This window comes from Orussus abietinus, unplaced genomic scaffold, assembly GCF_000612105.2.
Source record: "Orussus abietinus isolate OABI.00-Male unplaced genomic scaffold, Oabi_2.0 scaffold20, whole genome shotgun sequence".
Taxonomy (NCBI): Eukaryota; Metazoa; Arthropoda; class Insecta; order Hymenoptera; family Orussidae; genus Orussus; species Orussus abietinus.
This window is the reverse complement of record NW_019394282.1, coordinates 1411128-1433975: the sequence shown is the minus strand read 5'-3', so window position 1 is coordinate 1433975 and position 22848 is coordinate 1411128. Positions and strand designations below refer to the sequence as shown.

The following is a 22848-nucleotide window of genomic DNA, read 5'->3' as shown; positions in this document are numbered from 1 at the left end:
CGGATTAACCTCTCTTACGTCGCGGCCACGTGACACGCGCGATCGGAAGCGACTGGCCTTAGCGGCGCCAAAGCGATCCCACCTCCGGCGGTGTCCGCGCGGCGCGCGTCGCGCCCGGCTGGCGCTCGCGAGAGAGCGATAGAGATAGAGAGAGAGAGGAGGGAAGAAGAGCGCGACTTGCGGGAGCCGGAAGGAGGAGGAGAGACAGAGAGAGAGACCGAGAAGGGGGAAAGGGGGAGGGAAAAGAGCCAAACCTCGCGGGCGACGCGCGGGACCCGAGTCGCGGAAAGTTAGCCGACTCGCGAGTCTCGCGACTGACTGACTCGGCACCCGCCGGCGCTCGAATGCGGCGCCCGGCCGCGAGTTCCCCCCGCCGCCACCGCGGCGCCACCGTCGCCAGTTCGCGCGGGAAAATACGTTCTCTCTGAATCGACTCTCCTACATACGGAAAGAACGTTGCGATAAGTAGGATTATTCTCCCCTCGGACCGAGAGATATCGAAAGGAGTAAGAAGCGAAAACCCACCGCGATGATCCTTGAAAAATAAATCCGGGAGGGTATATATATATCGCGTTCGATAAATCGCGTTAGATAAATCGCGGCGATCGATCGGTTCTACGGGGCGCGTTCCCATTTTTTTCTTTTTTTTTTTTTTTCCGGGGAGTCCGTCCAAAACGGGTAATTCCGATTGAAAGCGAGTGACAGGCCGAGGGGGTTGCTCGTCGCGAACGGCGCTCCCATTGTGAGTGGGGTCCACCCCCCACCGACGACCCTCCCCCGCGCACCCCTCTCGCGCCGACAAGTAACTCCCGAATATTTTTTCCGAGGCGAGGTCGGTCCTTTCATCGGGAATTTTTCCTAATTAATCAATACTCGGCCGGCCGCTCGTTGATGAGCATGCACGTATGTGGGGGTGTGTATACATGTATTTTCATGTATTGAGAATAGATAAGGACCATTGACGTACGGTTTTAGAAAATCTTAGGTTGGTTATATCAGATGATCCTGTCACGGGTTCTTTCCAAAAAAGATATGGTTCCTGTGGTGGTAACAAATGTAATGCATGCCGTGAAATTCCATTTTCTATTTTTTTTTGGAATAAAAAATGAAATTTCATGGCTGCCAGGACCTTTTTTATAGTCTCCGCATTCCTGTGGTAAAGTTTGATACGATTCGTTGGACGAACGATTGACCCTTCAGATGCCACTTTCGCCTTAAGGGCGCGCGTGAACACCCGCGAACACGCACACGCACACGGACACGCGGTTCGCGAGACCGCGAGCATTTCGGCGGATTCGGTATCCGGAATAAGGGGGAGGAAGAGGAAGGAAGACAAAAGAAACACTTGTGCACCGGCTCCCTCGAGCACGCGTGCACGCACTTTCTCTCTCTCCTCTTCCTTCCCGTTCTCTTCCCTCCCCCCTTAATTTTCAATTCCGACCAATCGGAGGCGAGTCGAACGCGGCGGAGCTTTTCCGCCGCGTCCCCCTTCCGCGGGTTTTATTTATTAAGGGGGAGAGGGGCAATCGGCGAATTGAACAAAAAGGAGAGAAAATAAAAAAGGAAAAGGGAGAAAAGGGGAAAAGATACTTCAGACCGCGGGGAGAAGAGTCGGGGATGAATTATGCTCGCGCGGAGATAAAGGAGCGAGAGATAAGGGAGGGGACTCGTTTAACGGCGAAACTCGTTACGAGATAAACGCACCGTGGGGCGTATCACGGTCGGCTGGGAAGAGCGAGGCGAGGACCTTCGAAAAATTTTCAGAGGGCTCGAGAAAGGATTCTTTAAGGGGATGTAAAAACTACGGTCGCGTCCTGCCAATCTCGCTTGGCTTATCGATGCGCTTCGAGGAGGAGAGATAAGGAAAGAGGGGGCTGGAAATGAGCCGCTCTCGATGCGCCTCGAAAATCGCGACAGCTGTCGGGAGGCAGCTGCCGGATAACGAGGTCGGCGGCGTTAAGGTGATACGAAACCGAAGGGGCATGATTTATGCAAATTTTCTCGGAGCAGGGCGCCTCGAATCGTATGAAACTTTAACACCTGAACGTGGAAGTCACGAAGCAGGTCCCTACACCCTAGGGATTTCATTTTCCCTAAAAAAATTGGTAAAATGCCTCCGAACAATTAAAAAAAAACAATTGAAATTTCACGATTGTCAGGACCTTCCTCACAGCCTCCATATTCGCGTTGTGCAGTTTGAAACGATTCTGTACCCCCAATTCGGAGGAAAAAAAAAAACGTTACCGATTTAAGACGTCCCGTCAATCGGGCAATCCTCCCCACGACGTTCACTCGCAATGCTTCCGGGATCTCCGCAAACGCCCTTATCAAGGGATCCGCGGTGGTTATCGCGCTAAGGGAGTGTCCTGTTGTAGGATCGGCGGATCGATCGCGTTAAATTCTTCCCCGAGAGAAAACAATGGGGCGAGGCCGTCCGGGTACAAGGGAGAGCGCGTTAATCTCCTTTTCTTCCTTTCTCTCTCTCTGGGCATCCCCTCGGCCGTCCCGGCGCGTGCGTCCCCTGGAAATAAGGGAAGTACGACAATGCTCGTCGAACCCGGAGCCCCGGGAAGAAGGACGACCGCCCTCGAGTCGGGCCGTCCGAGAAGGACGCCTATATAGGACCGGCCACAAGAGGGAGCGAGAAAGAGCGAGACGCCGCGGTCGAAGAGGGACGCAAGGCTCGCGGGAGCCGGCCCAATTAGCAATTTAAGGCAATAAGCGGGAAATAAGCGACCGCCAGCGCGTCCCCCCGGCCTCGGCGGCGTCGCGACGCCGAGATTGCGCCCTCCACCCCCGAGTGCATAAACACAGCGCACAAACCGCGGAAGACAAACGTCGAGTGCGTGCATTCTTATGTCGGGGGGTTGTGCCGAACGAGTCGGGTGGAAAGGGGGAGGGGACGCCCCCTCTCTTTGTCTTTCAGGCCCGCGGAAGAAGCGCCCCCTCGAGAGGGTCCTCTTTCTCTCCCTTAACATTCCGCCCGGAAATGCCGTCGACTGTTATGGATCCGGAGCATCGCGATGCTGCACCCGCGGAAGGACCGACGAAACTACCCCCCGATGGGGGGGGCGACCCTTAAGGTGGAATGAAAGGGTCATTCTATATACATCGAAACGTCAAAATATATATATGTACGACTTTTCTCCAAACTCGGGGGAAGGAGTGATTTGAAATTTTAACTCGTGATCCTGGAGGTCCTGACGGAGGTCTTTAACAAACTCGCGGAATTTCAGATTTCGAAAGGAGAGCTTTTTCGGATAAAATTTTGGAGCATCCGAAAAATTTGAAACACGTCGGCCAACGCAAGCGCTCTTCGCGATTCGATAATGAGGGAAAAAAAAAAAAGAAAACAAATCGAAATTTAGGAAATTACCTCCATGAGCCAAGGGAAGGAAAATTCTTTTCGCACGTCTGTCTCGCCAGCGAAGCAAAATGGCGAACACCGTCCGACCAATGAGCTTTTTCGGGTAAAATTTTGAAGCATCCGAAAAATTTGAAACACGTCGGCCAACGCAAGCGCTCTGCGCGATTCGATAATGAGGGGAAAAAAAAAAGAAAACAAATCGAAATTTAGGAAATTACCTCCATGAGCCAGGGGAAGGAAAAATCTTTTCGCACGTTTGTCTCGCCAGCGAAGCAAAATGGCGAACACCGTCCGACCAATGAGCTTTTTCGGATAAAATTTTGGAGCATCCGAAAAATTCGAAACACGTCGGCTAACGCAAGTGCTTTTCATTCCCATCGAAAACGACGACTGACGGAATAGTGGGAGCGTGCAAATAGCGCGATTCGACAATGAGGGAAAAAAATAAGAAAACGAATCGAAATTTAGGAAATTACCTCCATGAGCCAGGGGAAGGAAAAATCTTTTCGCACGTTTGTCTCGCCAACATTTGAAACACGTCGGCCAACGCAAGTGCTCTTCATTCCCATCGAAAACGACTGACGGAATAATGGGAGCGTGCAAATAGTGCGAATCGACAATGAGAGAAAAAAATAAGAAAACGAATCGAAATTTAGGAAATTACCTCCATGAGCCGGGGGAAGGAAAAATCTTTTTGCACGTTTGTCTCGTCAACATTTGAAACACGTCGGCCAACGCAAGTGCTCTTCATTCCCATCGAAAATGACTGACGGAATAATGGGAGCGTGCAAATAGCGCGATTTGACAATGAGGGAAAAAAATAAGAAAACGAATCGAAATTTAGGAAATTACCTTCATGAGCCAGGGGAAGGAAAAATCTTTTCGCACGTTTGTCTCGCCAACGAAGCAAAATGGCGAACAAAGTCCGCCATGTTATGGCTGGGCCTACCGAGAAGTCGGTTGCCGAGTCGCGATAATGCACGCAGTCTTTATTTTCGTAGGGTGCAAAATCTGGCGCAGAGAGTCACTCTCCCTCTCTCGCTATTTCTCCGTCACTTTTTTTCCGCTCCTTCCTCGCGATGCGCGCGCACCGCCGATAGCGAGCCCCCGGCTTATCGGGGCAGCGCATTTCGTCAACACCGCGCGGACCACCCGGTCGATGCGTGGCCGAGGGAAAACGAGAAGAAAGGAGAAACCGAGGCACAAAGAGGACCTCTCTTCCGGGCGAAAATCCCGAGACTAAACGACAAAGCAACGACCCTCGAGGATTCGGGAGAGATAAGAGAGCAACCCCCGACCCCTGTGGAGGGAGTTCCGCGGTCCATCCTCGTGGCGTCTATTTAATGCCGGTATTGACGTTAACGACGTACTTGGCGCGAAACTCTACCTTCTACCCGATACCGCTCGAGGTATCGCGGAAGTACCATATATGCATATCAAAATATTAATAGAACCCTTCTCCAAACTGGATGCCCCGAATAATCTGAAACTTCAACACGTGATAACGGAGGTCCTAAAAAAGCTCCCGAGACTCGGGAAATTTTTCCATCCACCCTAGACAAGAACCGAACAACAAATTCCTCATCTCGACGAGAGCAGGAATAATTTTTCCCCCACATTGAGTACACCGGGAAATTCCATTGAAATTCCAAAGAAGTATTTCTTCACGATTTAAGCAGGATATGTTTTTTTAGGTGATACTTATCGATACTCAATAGAAGTGCATGTAAAAGTATCATTGGTTTACCTTTAGACGCCTCTTAGAGAACGTGAAAAAAAAAAGCGCGATTCCCCTCCACTTTCCCCGGGAAACCTGGGGGGTGCGCGCGCACCCCGGAAGCGCAGTTTCAGGGGCGAAGATATTCGGGGATCGATGGGGGCGCAGCCCCACCCCCCGACGCCCGGAAACCCACCCCACGACGTCACGACGCTCGGCGTCTCTCGAGTGCGGCGCACTCTCGCTTTCGACGCGGTCTCCGGGCAAGCGGGCCGCTTCCCTCCGCCGGATTCCGCAGCGATTCCGTCGTTAAGGGCTGCTGGCAAAAGAAAAAAAAAAAAAAAGCGTCCCGGGTACCCCTTATTGGGAAATTTCTTGCGAGGTCTCCCGACTACGGAGGAGCCATTAAGCCCGGATTACGTACGACGGAAACGCGGAGGAGTCCCTCGTCGGGGTAGTAATTGCCCGATATCGGTGTTCCTTTTATTTCATTTATTTATTTATTTGCATATGTCGCGAGGATTAGCAGCGGGAGGGGCTCTCTGCTCCTTTCTTTTATTTATTTATATGTCTGCTGGGAGGATTAGCGACACGACGAGGGCTGCTCGGATGTTTTCTCGGAGCTCTAGAAAAACCTCTTGTAATCGAAACCCGACTCCTCGCAAGGACCACGATACACCCGAGCACGGGAGCCAGGTTGTAATTGGACCCTGTTATTGTTTCTAACGTTACAATTACTGTCGTCACCGGGATCGTATATCGGTGGCTCTGCGATCCCGCCGATCGGGCGCATTCTTTACTAACTTCAGATCAGACATTTTCCTGTCGAGTGCCCTCCACTCTGAGGAAAAATTCATAGAATTTATGGGATGCAAAAAATTCCATAAATTCTATACCCCCAATGTGTAGGTGAAGAAAACATATGAGAATGATAAAAGTTCATAAATCCTCCGTACGAAATTTACGAAATTCGCGAAATTTCAGGAAGACTCATTAAATTCGCAAAATTTGCAAAAAAAAAAAATCCGAGGATTTGGCGAATTTGCAGGATCGCCATTTTGTAAATCGCCAACGATTAGGTCGATATGATCTTGGGAATCGTTCCGAGGTATCTACCCCACACTCGTCGTCGCTGATAACGAATCGCCTTGTATCGCGTTCCCTATCACCTCCCAATATCGTCTGGTCGTTTCTTTCGCGTATCGATCAGAGTCAATCGCTTGGCTCGCGCCTCGAAGGGATGAAAAAAAAGACATATAGAGAAAGGCCCAAGTGCCCTTTAGCCATTGTTTCGATCGCGGAAAAGTGACTCACTTTGCACCAGTACAAGTGTCGTAGTGCAAGGCTCTTCGCCGTGAAAGGGTTAAAAGGCATAATTAACATGCTCGGCCGAATTCGAGGAAGGATTCGGCAAGGTTGGCACGGGGACGAACTCTCGTTGGAAACGATTGAACTCATAATTCGAGTTCACGGTTCTCGTAGTCGACGAGGTGTGAACAGCTAGTTGCTTTGAAAGAAGTTCCGAAAAGATCCTCCGTCTTAAAATCCCGCAAAAAGGGATTTCTGGACTCCAAAGGTTTAAAAAAAAATATTACCGAATCGTACGTCGAGTTCTGCCGAGGAAAAATAATGATAAACAAAGGAATTAATCGTTTCCCCTCTTTTCGATTGGCGTATCGATTTCAAGTGGAGTTAAATTCCCCGAGAGGTCGAGGTTATTTCAGTTCGATCTCCTCGAGGTTGATTGGCGAATCGAGGAATCGAAAATAAGGGCGATTAGATTAGGGTGAAAATGAGGAAAATGCGGAAAATCGGAGCCCGCGAGGACTCACCGGATCGGAGGAACCATCGACTCTTACTTGCGACCTTAACAATCCCGTCCACGAAGTGTCCTTACCTGAAACAAAAAATGGAATCGGAATTTAGCAAAGCGGGAGAAAATTGACTTCCCTGAGAGAAAGCCAAGGACGAGGTAAAAATAATCATGGAGCCTTTGCCTATAGCGAAGGATCAAGCGAGGGCGTACAATTGGTTCCGTGGAAACAATTAAAGACGAAAAAAAGATCCAAGAAATAATCCTTTTTTTTCCTTCTTCTTGTCAATATAAAAAACGTGTTCCTGGCCAAACATTTTACTGGCCCGTTTTCAAGCGTGCTTTTCTCGTCCTTTATCCCTCGAAACGCGAGTCCTAGGTCGTGAGGTCAGGATTAGGCGAATCTTCCGGAGGCGTCAATTAGGGCTTCGAAAAACTCTAAAGAGGGGTTGACCGCGAGAAATTCGACGTGTCCCGTGGGTTAATCCTTGTACACGGTTGCCGGGGAGTGGCGAAGGTCCCGGGACCTGGCAGGACCTTCTCTCCCTTAACCTTCGCCACCCTATCCTTCCGCCTCCGCGCGCGCGCCCTGCCCTTCCTTCCCGGAGAAGCAGAAAGTAATCAATACTTTCGGAAGGTGCGTGGGCGAAGGACGCGCCTCTAGGTCGCGCCGTTCATCCTCCAATTTCAGTCCGAAATCGACCCTACAGGGAATATCCTTACCGACGGGCGCATCCCTCCCCTCCGGAGAGCAAAAAGGGTCCGACTTCGCGGGACATCGTCAAAAGCTATAAATCTCGCCCAATTCGCGAACCCAGGTCTAATTTTAATTTCAATTATCAAGGGGATGCGAAAGTGGAGGCGAACTTTTCCCTAATCTGGGTGCACCGAGTAGTATCGAATTTTACAACGTGAATACGGAGTATGAAATTTCAATGTCTGTACATGTTGAAAATGTCCGTACATAATCATGTCCTCTTGAAGAGGGTAAACGAGGAATTGCATCGATGGAATTTCCGAGAGATCGAATCTCGCCCAATTCGCGAACCCAGGTCTAATTTTAATTTCAATTATCAAGGGGATGCAAAAGTGGAGGCGAACTTTTCTCTAATCTGGGTGCACCGAGTATTATCGAATTTTGCAACGTGAATACGGAGGCTATGAAATTTCAATGTCTGTACATGTTGAAAATGTCCGTGCACGACATCGATGGAATTTCCGAGAGATCGAATCTCGCCCAATTCGCGAACCCAGGTCTAATTTTAATTTCAACTATCAAGGGGATGCAAAAGTGGAGGCGAACTTTCCTCTAATCTGGGTGCACCGAGTATTATCGAATTTTACAACGTGAATACGGAGGCTGTGAAATTTCAATGTCTGTACATGATGAAAATGTCCGTACACGATCATGTCCTCTTGAAGAGGGTAAACGAGGAATTGCATCGATCGAATCTCGCCCAATTCGCGAACCCAGGTCTAATTTTAATTTAAATTATCAAGGGGATGCGAAAGTGGAGGCGAACTTTTCCCTAATCTGGGTGCACCGAGTGTTATCGAATTTTACAACGTGAATATGGAGGCTATAAGGAAGGTCCCATGAAATTTCAATGTCTGTACACGTTGAAAATGTCCGTAAACAATCATGTCCTCTTGAAGAGGGTACACGTCCGAGGGTAAACGAGGAATTGCATCGATCGAATTTCCGACGTGCTAGGGGAAAACGCCGTCCCGTCAGAGATGTTGCTTTTCCTCCGCTTTCGACTTCTGGGTTCCCTCCCTTCGCCGTCTGCCGAGTATTTCCGTTAAATTAATTAAAAGCCCTGGTCCGGCGAGAGGACGCATTCGCGGCGAGGAAGCCGCGATACCGATCGTCCTGGCGGATGCATCCTGGAGGCCGCTGCAGTCGGTCGTCTCGGATTTGACATTCGATTAAAAATCCCTACGAACTCATTATTTCCAGACAGTCCGCGCATGCATTCCTCATCCCCTTCGAGAGCTCCTTATTAAAAATCACGATTAACTGTCAAAGTGACAGACATCGGATATTAAATACTAAACGTCTAATTCTCGACACGCAAATATGCATCTTATAAACAATGGGCTTTTTAAAACTATATTATACCCCAGTCCCTGGATTTGCGCGAAGTATCCGTGTCACGTGGATTGGTTTTACGCGACTGGAAAATCGCGTAAATAATTATCGGTCGATGTGACGAATTTTCTGAAAAGTGCAAGGCCTAAGTGCAGGGCGTGCAAGTCCTCGGTTCCTGGCCCCTCTACCGAGAAGGGCTCCGATGTCGATGGAAAGGCGCACAAAGCCCTCGAAGAGGTCCGACCAGGAACACGAGACCCCGGAGAGTCGACTTCGAAGACGAGCCGAGGATAATTCCGACATTATCGCACCCTTCGCGTATGCATACGCGCCATGCATCGGAGAACTACTGATGCTGCACTTTCGATGCCCGCAACCGCGACATCCACGCCGCACCCAGGTCGAGATATTGGATGCAAAGGGTCTAATTTTTCGTCCTAGCCCGTTATCGAATCCACAGAATCTATATTCCGATTAGAATGCACTCGGTGAGCAGCGAAGACGGGGCAGGATTGCTTTGCAAAGGGCGTCGAGAGGAGTCTAACGCGGGCGGCCATCTTGGCGCGGTCCCCTCAAAAGCCGCGACGATGTCCGATTTTATTCTCGACTCTCCCATGTCTCGGGGGTTACAGAAAATATCGTAAAATTGCTGCTGAAATTTTCGAAAAATGATTCCAGGCATTGGGGTTGATCGTTTCGACCGTATTACGATGATCGGTGAGACAAATGGCGGGGTGAGGGTCCCGACTCGAGCGGCCATCTTGGCGGGGCGAAAAGAGGAAGCTCTAAGGTTAATTCCGCGACTAGAATCCAAAAATTGTGTCGGAATCCCGTTCGGACGAAACCTCGATACCTCTATCACACCAGAGACCGTCATCAGACCGAGAGCGAGGAATTTGGCAAATTCGACCTCGGCCGAAAGCGACGCCGATGGGAGGAGAGATCGAGGAGTTTCGACCTCTCTCTGGATCGATCCGATCCTATCGGAGGCGAAAAATCTTTCGGGGATTAGCGCGGTCCCAGGTAGACGGAGGAGGGAAAGAAACTAGAAACTAGAGACCTAGGCGGTCCGGGGTCCCAGGTCGGGCCTCGGATCTTCGGTCCCAGATTTCGGGCTTTCACGTTCCTCCGTATCGAGCACGAACCCTGCCCCAGGTAGAAGGATAAAGAGGTATGCTCTGACCTGGGCCCGCCTTCCAGGAAATCGCTCAATGTCGTCCTCGAGGAGGGCAGATGTTCCCCGCCCTACCTTCGAGTCCCCGGACTTCCGCGAATAAAGGGCCCCAGGGTCCTTTGTCGAAGGACTTTTCCATCGGCTGGGGGAAATCCCGGTCCGACGTAAACTCGATGCCGAAATTTTCGCGAAATGACCAACTACGACGAGAAGAATTGTGCTTATCCGTCGATCTCTCTCTCTTCCAAAAAAAAAAAAGAACCAACAAAGTCAAATAATTTCCTGGAATCCTTGGAATTCTATATCTTAAACTACACTTTCACGGATAGGAAATAAAATTTCTCCTTTTTGCCTGACTTTCGCGGTGTCTTCACGCGTGGCGGCGAATCTCGGGGACTTTTTTTTTTTTGAGCTCTTCTACATTGTCTTTTATGAATCGATTTCAGTCCCAATGATTTGTCGCGACGATTTTACGCGAGTGACACCACCTTAACGCGTCTCGCGCGGGAAAGGAGGGCACCGACTTTACCGACAGGCTCGCCGAATTGCGGCTACCCGCCAAAAGATAGAGCCACTAACTACGTAGGCCCGCAGTCGCGGTCGCGCACTCCGCATGCGCACATCGCGCTGTCGGTGTCGCCCTTCCTTCCCCGAAGACCCCGGCACGCATCTATCGTAAAGAGAGAAAAAGAAGCCGAAAAAAATCATGCGTCAACAGTCGACCTCCACCTACCGCACATAATATAAAAAATTAATAAAAATATCCTGGTAATTATTCGGACCCGTCTCGACCCAATCGGGAATTTTTGAGAAACTTCCCGATAAAAATTCGGGCCCCGACGTTACACCAAGAAAAACAGCAAAAAATTCATTAAACCGAATATCCCGTTAATTAAAAGAATAATTATTTACCTCGAATCAACTGGAATTGTCATGATTCCGAAGAACCGTTGCATCCAATTATTCGAGTTCATCCGAGTAGATTCCTCGAGCTTGGAAAGTATTTCTTTGATTCGATGACACGGTGTGTTAAAAATTCCGAGACAAGTGTAACCATGCGAGGGCCACTAGGGGAATAATAAATCGTAATTAGAGAAATTTCATTCATGATTCTCAGGACGCGATGGAGGAAGTGGCGATATAAACGCTCGCTGATAAAGGCCTCGCAGGCCTCGGGGAAGAAGAAAGTCGCAAAAAGGAGCAAAGGTCCGACCGGGAGTGAAATATCGTCGGAAGTTTTAATGGACCTCGAGAGGTCAAGCTTAAGAGCACGTATCGATAGTTTTTCGAGGCCCGCGCGGACTCCCGTTCGACGATAGTCGAAGCTCGTAATCGGCCGATAAGGCAGATGCGAGCAGTTCCTATCGACCGGACGAAACCGCTTTTCCGACTCGCGACTCTTTTCCTTATTTTTTTTTTCAAGCCCCCCGAGAAAAATCCCGACTCGATCGAATCGATTAATCGATTCGAAAGAATTCCCTCCGTCCAAAGAAATCCTTCATACCGGCTCGAATCTATTTCCAAATCCGGCAATTTTCCCCAGGAGGGAAGATCGAGTAGAAGGAAAACCCTCCCGTGGAAAATGTCTTCTTTCGGGCATTTTCCTGGGAAAAAAAAATTAACGTCATACTTTCCCGCTTTCGCCGGCATTCTCTCCCGAATTTAATATCCCAATTCAAAGCATTCCCCCGGGAGTAGGAATGCGTTTCATCCCGGCGGCGTGAAACTTTCCGTTTTCCTGGAGCGCCGGCGCGCCTTTTCGACTCGCGGTCGAAGTCTCTCCTCTCCTGTTTTTCCCGTAATCTCGTTATTTCGCAGCTTCCTCTCGGGCCTCGGTTTCCCGAGATCTGGAGAGGTCTCCTGCCTTCTGAGAATCCTCCGCCCGGGAATAAGCCATGGCGGGCCCAGGGACGAGCGGCATGTTTTCTGAAAAGCGCGTAGCTTTCGGAAAAGAGGCGCCGAGCGTCGCGCCACGTGGAAGCTTCCAGAGTCGGTTCTACGACGGCGGCCGACGAGATAGCAGACCTCGAGACCGACGACTCGACGAGATGTTAACGAACTAGCCCAGGAAAACCGACTTACCGACTTCCGCTTCCCTTCAAACGTAGTATCACCCTTAAAAAACGGGAATTCTACCTACGATTATGCCACGAAGAAGCGAGAAATTATTCCGATTCTAATTTCTTTATTAACCGTCTATGGGCCGAATTTTTCATTAAATAAAAAAAAGAAATTGGGGGAACGTAAAATCAGCAATTAGGAACCTATATATGCAAATGAAAAAACATTTTTTTCATTTAAAATGTGACCTGAAAGTTACACGGGCCCATAGAGGGTTAAATGAAAACGATGCAGCGACGATTCCGCGAAAATCGACATATTCCCTCCAAAGCAAAGATTCGTTCTGTGATCACGCCATAAAAAGCATGAAATTATTTCAACATCTTCTGAAATAAAAAGGAAGATATGTCTCATTAAAGAGAAAGAAAAAAGTAATGTTTAAAAATGAAGACGGCACATCAACGAAATTAAGTGGAGTAATTTTCCATAATATCTCATTTTACGACATACCGCGAAAATCGACATATTCCCTCCAAAGCAAAGATTCGTTCTGTGATCACGCCATAAAAAGCATGAAATTATTTCAACATCTGAAATAAAGAAACATGTCTCATTCAAGAAAAAAAAAAAAAAAAAAAGTAATGTTTAAAAATGAAGACGGCACATCAACGAAATTAAGTGGAGTAATTTTCCATAATATCTCATTTTACGAGATTAACTCGTTAGAGGGAAATTATTTTATATATGAAGGAGTAGAACTCATTTGTTTAGATCTTGATTGTTTAATTAATACACACGTGTATGTACGTAACTAGGTATAACCAAAAGCAAGATGGCGGCCATAGGCGGATGCGTGAATAGAAGCCACGTGGCTCGCGTACCCGCGACCTGTACATATCGCACCCACCACATATGATTACTGGAAGATGACTAGACATAGGAAAGTCCTCTCACCTAAAGTCCAGTTTACACGAGAAAATATCGACCTGTTGAGCCCCGGTAGAGGCACGTGGTCAGATAAACGGACGCGGAGCGTAAATCCGAGTGTTTACAAACGTCGACCGAAGTCGAAGAAGTTTCTCCCCAGGACTGTAACGAGAGCAAGATGTCCTGGTGACTATTGATAACCAGGGTGTTTTCGATATACCTACATACGAAGTGCTCGAGGTAAACGTTCGTCCCGAGTGTCAAGAAATCAAGACCGGTACCGAGAGAAAATAGTACCAAACGTTATCACTGTTAATGCCAAAGAGACGCTTCAAACGGGCAGAATTTGCGCAGGGAAGATTAATAAAAATTATTCCTTTTTCCCGTGGTTACATACCTAGAAAGAAGATTTCATTTAACCAGGGAAAGAATATCGCGGTACCAGAGAAACAATTAATTCATGGAATAATTATTTCACTGGAATTGTCATAATTTCCAAAGAGACGTTGTATTTAATTAATTCCAGTTTGTTTCGGTAGGATAATTATTCTTCTGCTTAATAAAATATTCCTTCGGTTCAGTGATATATCGTATTCTCAGGGCGTCGCTTCGGTAGGGATCTAGGGATTTGTCACCAGGGGATTACGCGCAGACTCATCCCCGGACTTGGGAGAAATCGCCGAGTAATATTATCCCCGCGAAGTCGGTAACTCCTCTACGCGTCGTAAAGGCAGAGGTGCCTTCATGGTCTCCCATAAAGTCGAGTCCTCGGAGGGCCAAGATTTATTTCCCCGTTTCCGGTCGGTTATCCGTGCCGATGTAGGGCTCGGTACCTATACAAATACCGGGGCCTATTTTCCGCCCGTTATTTTGTATATCGCCCTCGACGTCCGATACGCTGGGAGGGCCTATTTTCGGCCTACTTCACGGCATTTATAGACTAGAGGTAGGCACCTTCCCCATGAGTCACGGCTGCTTATGGTTTTTTCATGGGCGCGAGGTGGGCTCGAAACCTCGATTCCTTTTCTCATTTTTATTATTTTCTTTCCAGGGGTCGATCCTTCCGATTTACCGCATTTTGCGGTCTTGCGGATTTTCCGCGAAGAGAGGCACCATAAGGTGGACACCAAAGGCGAGATATTATATTTTGGGTGGACGTTTGGAGAGAAAGCTATCGGGAAAATCGACGTCGATGTACTCGTCCGAGATGAGTATCTTTATATCTTTACGTCAAGTCCAGGATTTTCCCATGGATTCTAGTTCCTTCGAGTCCCTAGTTTCACCGGTCACGGGGAGCGGGTTCCACGGTCGTGACATCCCTAGGCCTAAGCAGGCCTTTCTCCGAGTCTGGGAGACTTTCACCAGATTCTAGGATTTCGGCATCCCGGAGAGAGTTCATCTCCTCGTCGAATCCTCATCATCGCGAAGACGGGAAATCCAAGTGGGAAAAATCCTGGACATCCCTACGGAGCCTTCCAAGTTTTCCTCCTATACCCCGAAAATCCAGAAAACTTGGACTTCCTCCCTTCTTCCGCATTCCCTTCCTCTCCTTCTGCTCGACATAAGGTAACCAAGCGTCCGGATTTCCTTCTATTTTTTTCCTTCCGGTTTTCCTCCTCGGCGCGTCCACGCCAAAGTGGTCGAGAACCCCGTTTCTTCCTTCCGCTTTCCCTGGCCTCTTCCTGCCCATTCGTCGGCCCCAACTGCAGATGTCCAGGGCGAATCCTCGTATCGGTTCCGGTTTCCGTATTTCCTGGAGCGATCTCGACCAGTCCGGGGGTTCGCGGGGTGGCCGGGGGGAGGGCCTTCGTTTCGCATAGCAATGATCGGGAGCCGGAAGTCCGGGTGGAGTCGCAACGTTCCGAGGTCGGTGCCGGGAGGAGACAACGTTTCCTTCCAGCGTCCTCGAGTGGACATCCGCCTCCGCGTAGTTTCTTCCCTCCCCCCCCCCCCCCTGATTCCCTCTCGCCGTCTCGCTCCATCCAAAGTTCGCGGGGCAAAATATAGCCCCGGTGATTTTTTTTATCGCTCTCCCTCTCTTTCTCTCCGTCGAGTCGGAAAGCCGGGAGAGCGCGAAGGCCACGTCGCTCGGCCGAGGAAAACATTCTACGAGAGACGAGTCGGCCCCCGTGTGTCCTTCTCGCTCCCGCTCCTTCGGATTTCGGTTCTCCCGCGGCGTGACGTAACTGCAAATCGCGAGTCACCCGGCTATTTCGGGCGGATGCACAATTCGACCTGCGTCGAACACGCTCCGGGACCTCCGATCGGACCTCGCGACCAATCGCGAGCAATCCCGACCAATCCCGACCAATCGGGACGTCGATGGAGCTCCGACGACGAAGTGACGTCGATCGAGGTCGGGCAATTCGCGGGTTTGACGGAGATTTTATGACTTTTTGTGACGATGGAGGTCCCATGACTCGCGGCGTTAATGAAAATTTCAGTTTTTATGCCGATCGAGATATCACGACTTTTGATGTCGATCGAGATTTCACGACTATTGATGCCGATAGAGGTTCGATGACTCGCGACGTCGATCGAGGTCGGGCAATTCGCGGGTTTGACGGAGATTTTATGACTTTTTTTGACGATGGAGGTCCGATGACTCGCGGCGTTAATAAAAATTTCAGTTTTTATGCCGATCGAGATTTCACGACTTTTGATGTCGATCGAGATTTCACGACTATTGATGTCGATAGAGGTTCGATGACTCGCGACGTCGATCGAGGTCGGACAATTCGCGACTTTGACGGAGATTTTATGACTTTTTGTGACAATGGAGGTCCGATGACTCGCGGGAGTCAATGACAATTTGATATTTTATGCCGATCGAGATTTCACGACTCTTGATGTCGATCGAGGTTGGACAATTCGCGAATTTGACGGAGATTTTATGACTTTTCGCGTCGATGGAGGTCCGATGACTCGCGGCGTCAATGAAAATTTCGCTTTTGATGCCGATCGAGATTTCACGACTCTTGATGTCGATCGAGGTCGGACAATTCGCGAATTTGACGGAGATTTTATGATTTTTCGCGTCCGTGGACGTCCGATGACTCGCGGCGTCAATGAAAATTTCACTTTTTATGCCGATCAAGATTTCACGACTCTTGATGTCGATCGAGGTCGGACAACTTGCGACTTTGATGGAGATTTTATGACTTCTCGTGACGATGGAGGTCCGATGACTCGCGACGTCGATGGAGGTCCGATAATTCACGATGTCGACGAAAACTCGTAACACCGATGAAGATAAAAAAATGTTGGACGTCGAAAAAAATTCGAAAATTCATAATATAGACAGGTATCCGAAAACTCGCGAGGTCGGAAAAACCAAAACGTAACGACCGACGAGGTTCCTAAAATCGCTGGATAATCATTCTCGTAATCAATGGATGACCGAATTCTACATCCGACCGGAGTCTCATCGTTTTCGGCCTGTCGCCGGTCGGTGGATTTCGCGCCTCCTGATAACCGGAGTTCTGGCCCCGAGATAACGCTTCGGACGGTCAATGGATGCTGAGAGGATGAACTCCGAAATCTGACTTTCATAGAACACCAGAGACCAAATCGCGATCCAACCTTGCCCGATCTCGGCGACTTCATTGATAGCGACGACCGTTCCTCGATCGACGATTAAATTAACGCCCGCTTTATTAAATTCCCTTATCACCTCAATTATTTATTATGCGCCCCGACTAACGCATCCACGAGACGGAGCGTATATAAAAGTGAAATTGCAAAGAATAAAAGAAAAATGGAAATTTCCCCGGAGTGCAACATCGGCCCTTGAGAAATACGTCCTAACTTGTTCTTCCCAAAAACGTAACAAAGTTAAGCACGTGGAAACCTTGATAAGAGAAAAAAAAAAAATTACGCCTCACGCCGTGATCCCGATAAGACCAAAACTTGCCCCTGCATTTACGACATAATGCGCCTTCGGGAACATTTACAACAGTGCCAAAAAACCACATTAAGATTTCCCTCGTTTTCCCAAAATTTCGGCACTTCCACGTAATTCGATATTCATAAATTCGACTTTTGCCCATCTAAGGAATACATTCTATCCCGCGAGAAAGAATGTCCACAATGTCCTTAAATCTGGGAAGTATCTCGTTAATTAACATTTCACCGTCCGTTATCGCGCATGCGTGATTTCAAGGAGCCGTTATCGTTACCGCTCTCACGCTTACGTGATTTCAATGAAAGCAAACAAAGGAAAGCGGCAACGGATATACAACCTTCTTTTTTTTTCCTCTCATTTCTTTTTCTTTTTCGCGAGAAACGTGTCAGCCTTACAGTTTCGGTCAAACGAGCGAAGTAATCCGACGACTCGTTGCAAAACTCCTGCACGTAACCTTGCACCTCTTTTCACTCTCGATTTACCCCAAAGCGAAACATTCCCTCGACCGATTTATATCCCCTTACCGGGATCCAAAAGCTGGGCATATTTTCCCGGGAAACCTCACCGGCACCTCGGCGTATCGGGGAATAATCTCGAATAATCTTATCAATCGTAAAAGGTATCAGTCGCAACCTAGGTTACCCGAATCGTCGGCAGACTTTCACCTCGACTTTCGACGAGATTTTCCGAGGATCATATTTCTTGTAAAAAACAACCGAATCGATCCTGAGTCTGCCGTTAAGATACTCGACGTCGTCGGCAAACTTCGAATTGCCGACTTGGCGCGAAACGCTGCCGAGTCTCGAGTTCTTTACTGGATCGTACCCAAAATTTTCACTGTTCAGTTTCAGTAGATCGTTGACACGCTTCCCGAGATTTCCAGGTCGAGGAATTCGATTTTAACGTGAAAAAAAAATTATGCACGGTAAAATTTTGCACTTACTGCGGTTAAAAAAAAAATTGCGCAAATCGCAAATATATTTGCACTCCCATGAAACGTGGATGTAACCCTGGAGTACCTTCCTTCGGAAACTTTACTAAATTGGCAGAGAAATGTATAACAGCTAAAAAATGTCTGCATTACAATTTAGTATTTTCATGCGATTCAAATTTCCCGGGGGAATTAAGGGGATGTGAAAGTGACATCAAAGAGGTCTCGTGTGTGAAACTTTTCTCCGAATTGGATGTACCGAATCATTTCAAACTTTACAACGTGAATACAGAGGCTATAAGGAATGTCCCGACACCCATGAAATTTGAATTTTAAGAAACCTCGTTTACAGATATTCCTAAAAACAAATTTTCCAAAAATTGAAATTTCATGGGCGTCGGGACCTCCCTTAGCGCCTCCATATTCGCGGTGTAATCTGAAACAATTCGGTACACCCCCTTAATTTAATTACGAGTATGAAATATTTTCCTACGTATGCCGAAAAAAAAAAAAAAAAAAAAAAAACATGTCCTCGATAAATTTAGGCGGCAAGGAAGAAAGGCAACGAAACGCGAAATTTGGGTCCGAACTTCTCGGTCGTTACCCGACCAAGGATGCGGTTTGTTAGAAATTTTATAAGAAGAATTATCGGGGATATTTTGTATAATTGAGGGAGGTAAAAAGTAGAGTCCGGAGTGCCGTGTATTCAGAAATGGTCGGCTTAGAAGCCCTCGACGCGAGACTATCAACGGCAAGTTACTGGAGCTATGAGGTAACGACTCTCTCGTGCAGCACGCCTTATCGAAAGGCGGCCGGTATCGTCCCATTGCCGTGACTCCTGTAGCCCGTTTCTACAAGTGTGCTAGTCGGCTAAACCATTCTGCCCCTTGTAAAATAAGACTTCATTGTCGGGGCAGGGAGAGTGCGGAGCGCGTATTTACATATCTACGTCCCATCATCGCGCATCGACTCGTCGAAACGCGGCTGCGTGTTTACCTCCGAAAGATTACAAACTATAATTACCTCAACTCCCGTTTACCGCGTTATTTCCGTAAGCACGACAAGAATGCCCTAACCATCCCTGGATATGGAAGAATAACCGTCGCGACGTGACCACATATCCCCTAGAAAAAAACATGCATACGTAAAATCGGAGGCCGACAAAATTCCGGAAAATATTCCTGCGCGCGTACTTTCCCGCAATAATGAATAAAAAAAAAAAAAACACCCAACGACCCTGGATAATTAGACGGCTTATCGGCGCGCTAAACTCTCAGGAGGCCGAGATACGTATTTTAAATAATCATCACAAATCAAGCACCATAGAAAAAAAAAAGTGGTTCAGAAGTTTTCGACTTGATTTTGAACAGGGACAACCCTGCACCGGCGGGCATTAAATTCTTGGCCGGGAACTGGCGAACCGACGCGTTTCTTTGGCGGAATTCTTCCGGGCAAGATGTCGGCCGCCCGAGACCCGTTCGCCGAGGGTCAGGGGTCAACGAGCCAACAAAGGGGTTCCGTTTGGAAAAGCGTATCGACCTCGTTTGAAAGCCACCCTCTGCCGGGGCCCTATCCACCCATCACGGTGCACCTTAACCTCTAAATACACAGGCACTCCGCGTTTGAATTTGGCGCGCGGCCAAGATGGCGGCGCCGTATTACCTCGTTCCCTCGGCGGTCTTCTCCTCGATCTCGAGCCTCTCCATCTCCTGCTGAAGGATGCCGGCCTCGGGGAACTTTTCCATGGCCATGATGCGTTTTGGCCGCGCGTGTCGGTCTCGGGGGACGCGTCGAGGTTATCGAGCACCAGGTTAGTCGTAGACGGAGCCGAGTGTAGTCGGCGAGGGCGTCCCTCGAGGGTGTCCCACCGGGCGCGTCGGCAGTGTCGCCGCCTCGCGGAGCGACAGGCGCGCCACGGGCGATCGCGGAGCCTCGGCGCACTAGGATCGACCAGCGGTCAGCGCGGGAACGGCCGCCGACTCTCCGTCCAGGAGGCACTCGCGAAATTCCTCCGGACGCTCCTCGGTCGTTCGTTCGAGAAGGTTCGGCCTTCCTCGTGGCGGCTGGTCTCGGTCGCCGGTCCTCTGCCGTCCGTATGGCGCCCTGGACGCGGCGGAGCACGTTGGATATGCCTCGAGGAGAGCGTGCCGGGTTACCGAAGGTTGCCGTAGATCGCCGTCGACAACCGGTACTCGATGGATGGTTCCGGGTGTTCTTATAGGTTAGGTATACTTGTGTATATCGGTGTATCCGATTTGGGGAGGTTCCTGGGTAATTCCGATACCGAAAGTGGTCCTTGGGGAAGTGACTGAGAATTATGGCTGCGTGGTGATCTCGCGCGTGCGACGTGCGGTACTTTTGGACTCACCGGGAATGAATGAGAATTCGCGCGCGCGGGGCACACTGCGTGAAAACGGCAGCGTGCGTGCCAGCCGGTACACGGGATATATCCAGCGAGAAAGCGCGGTAACACTGATATTATTTTTATAATCGTGTGCGCGCCCGAGCCGAGACCGGCACCGTAGGCCGCGCCCAGTTGCCCCCTCCACTTCGCCGCGGCCGGCTTTCTCCCACTCCCCGGCTCACCTCCCATCCCGCCGCCGACCCCACCTCGACTGACTCCCCACCGCCGATCCCCGGCCACCGCCCCGCGCGCCCCCGCCCCGCGCACCCCCGCCCCACGGCGCGTGACCGGCCGGCGCGCCGATTAGGAAACGCGTGCGTCATCGCCGCCGCCGCCGCCGCTGTCGACCGACGCGCCATCTTGCGGACGCCGGCACCTACTGCCGCCCTCCCACCCTACCTCGGGCCCCCCACCCCCGGAAGCCGCGGCCCTCCCAGTGGGCCATTGCCGGCTTCGACGCGCGCACGCAGGATTCGGCCCGCCGAGGAATTCCTCGCGCGTGCGCCCTGCCGCCGAGGAAGCGACACCTCGTGGGACGTCGATGCTTCTATGGGAAATTATTTACCGCCCTGGATTACTCGGAAATTATGCAATTTTTCAACTTTTCTCCCACGTATTGGGTATGTCGAGGAGGTTACCGCCGATGCCTTTCAGGGAAATTATTTGCCGTTGGATTCCTCCACGGTTCGGTAATTTTGGGCTTTTCGAGGCTTTTCAAGGATATTGTATATATCAGGGAATTTATCCCAGGAAGTCGCAGATAACTAGTGGATTACGTTTACGATATTTTTATAGCCGGACACCTTTTACCCCCTTCTATTTCAGTCTTTGTCTCTTTCGTCGGCATCGATTTTACCTTCGACCTCCGTCGAAGGTTGGCCATGGTGTCCTGACCTTCGCCAGGCTGAATCTACACCCCAGGATCATGGAAAAGCTATTTGTGCGCTTTGATACAATATTCCATAACGCGTGGATAAAATAATGTAAGACGAGAAACCGCTAGAAAAATATAGATAGTCGAAACAAAGGCGTAAGGGGAAGAAGGGAGGTAACGGAGACTAAATAAACCGGCGAAACGTAGAAAATATATCCTTTCAATTAACAGAATAATTATTTCACTCAAATAAACTCGAATAAATTGGATGCAACGTTACTATGAGTTTGAGTAAACTTATTCTTTCAGTTAACAAAATATTCCTTTGGTTCAATGCATGTTTTTTTTTTTTTTCAGGGTGCGGATAGTTATATGCGATATTGTAAATAGAATTAATGTGTCTAAATAATATTATGCGTTTTCATCCTTTCTCCTTTGTGATTGGGGGAGGTAATGTGAAAAAGCAGAAAATTACTGCGTACGAAGAGGTGTCCGAAAATTGTTCCCAAAGCGCGCCACAAAATGGCGGCGAAGTGTCGCCCTTCGTCGAGCTTCCACTTGCCATTCGCTCCCCGCCGAGGTAAAAAAGAAACATAAACGAGGGCTATTCCCGGGGTTTGAGAGGTTACCTCGATCGCGTCAAAAAGATGGCGACGAGGTCGCCCATTTTTTTTTTCCTTTTCTTTTCCCTTTACTCGCCCGGCGAATAGCCTCTCGCCATTCGCTCTCCGCGGGGTCTCGGTTGCGTCTCTTTCGGGACGTTTAAGAACTCTCCCTTCCGAGAATCTCCTTCCCGTTCTTTTACGGAGGGCCCAATGGCGCCTCGAGCGACTTCCTCCAAGATGGCGGCCAAGGTCAGATTGCGAAACACCGAAATTCGACGGTCTTGCCGCCCGAGGTCTATGGGATGTTTACCGAGGAATGTCGATTACCAGAATCTAACCTAAACCGAAATATCCGACGAATTATGCACCGAGGAAAATACGTTCACTCAATGAAATATGCATTGCGACAAAAAACTCCTGCGTAAGGTCCCAATAATTGGGTAAACAACATCCGTTGAAATCCACGTCAATTATCCCTCTCAACGGAATAATTGTTTCTTGCAATTATACATGATTCTTAGGGCGGAGAATATTAAACAAGCAGCATGGAGTGAGGACTGTTTAGAAATGCATGGAGATTATAATTAATATATTCCTGTCCAAGGGAAGTGTTTCGTTTTGTCCGAAACAATAGTATGGGGCAACGTTGCATATTTTATTTTATATTATTTTTTTTAAGTACTCTTTGTCGTTGCAAATTTCCACTCATCGTTGCTGTATTTCAGGGATGAAGTTTGCGAGCGAGCGTAAGGGTTTCTCCCTGAAAAATGTATTTGGCTCGAAACTCTACCGAGTTTCTTGGCCACGTTGCATATTTTATTTTATTTCATTTTTTTTTAATATTCTTTGTCGTTGCAAATTTCCACTCATCGTTGCTGTATTTCAGGGATGAAGTTTGCGATCCAGCGTAAGGGTTCCTCCCTGCAAAATGTATTTGTCTCGAAACTCTACCGAGTTTCTTGGCCATTCGGTCTCACGA

At 49.0% G+C, this 22848-nt stretch overlaps 1 protein-coding gene across 2 annotated transcripts in view; it reads right to left on the bottom strand.

The window, feature by feature from the left end:
* The window catches only part of LOC105694624 (insulin-like growth factor 2 mRNA-binding protein 1), a 39372-nt gene extending 18929 nt beyond the window's left edge, over positions 1-20443 (bottom strand). For both annotated transcript variants that reach the window (XM_012415486.1, XM_012415487.1), the window contains exon 1: positions 19649-20443. In XM_012415486.1, coding sequence (XP_012270909.1) covers positions 19649-19737 — 89 coding nt within the window. In that variant the 5' untranslated portion in view covers positions 19738-20443. The remainder of the gene's footprint in view (positions 1-19648) is intronic.
* Between the last annotated feature and the right edge of the window lie 2405 nt (positions 20444-22848).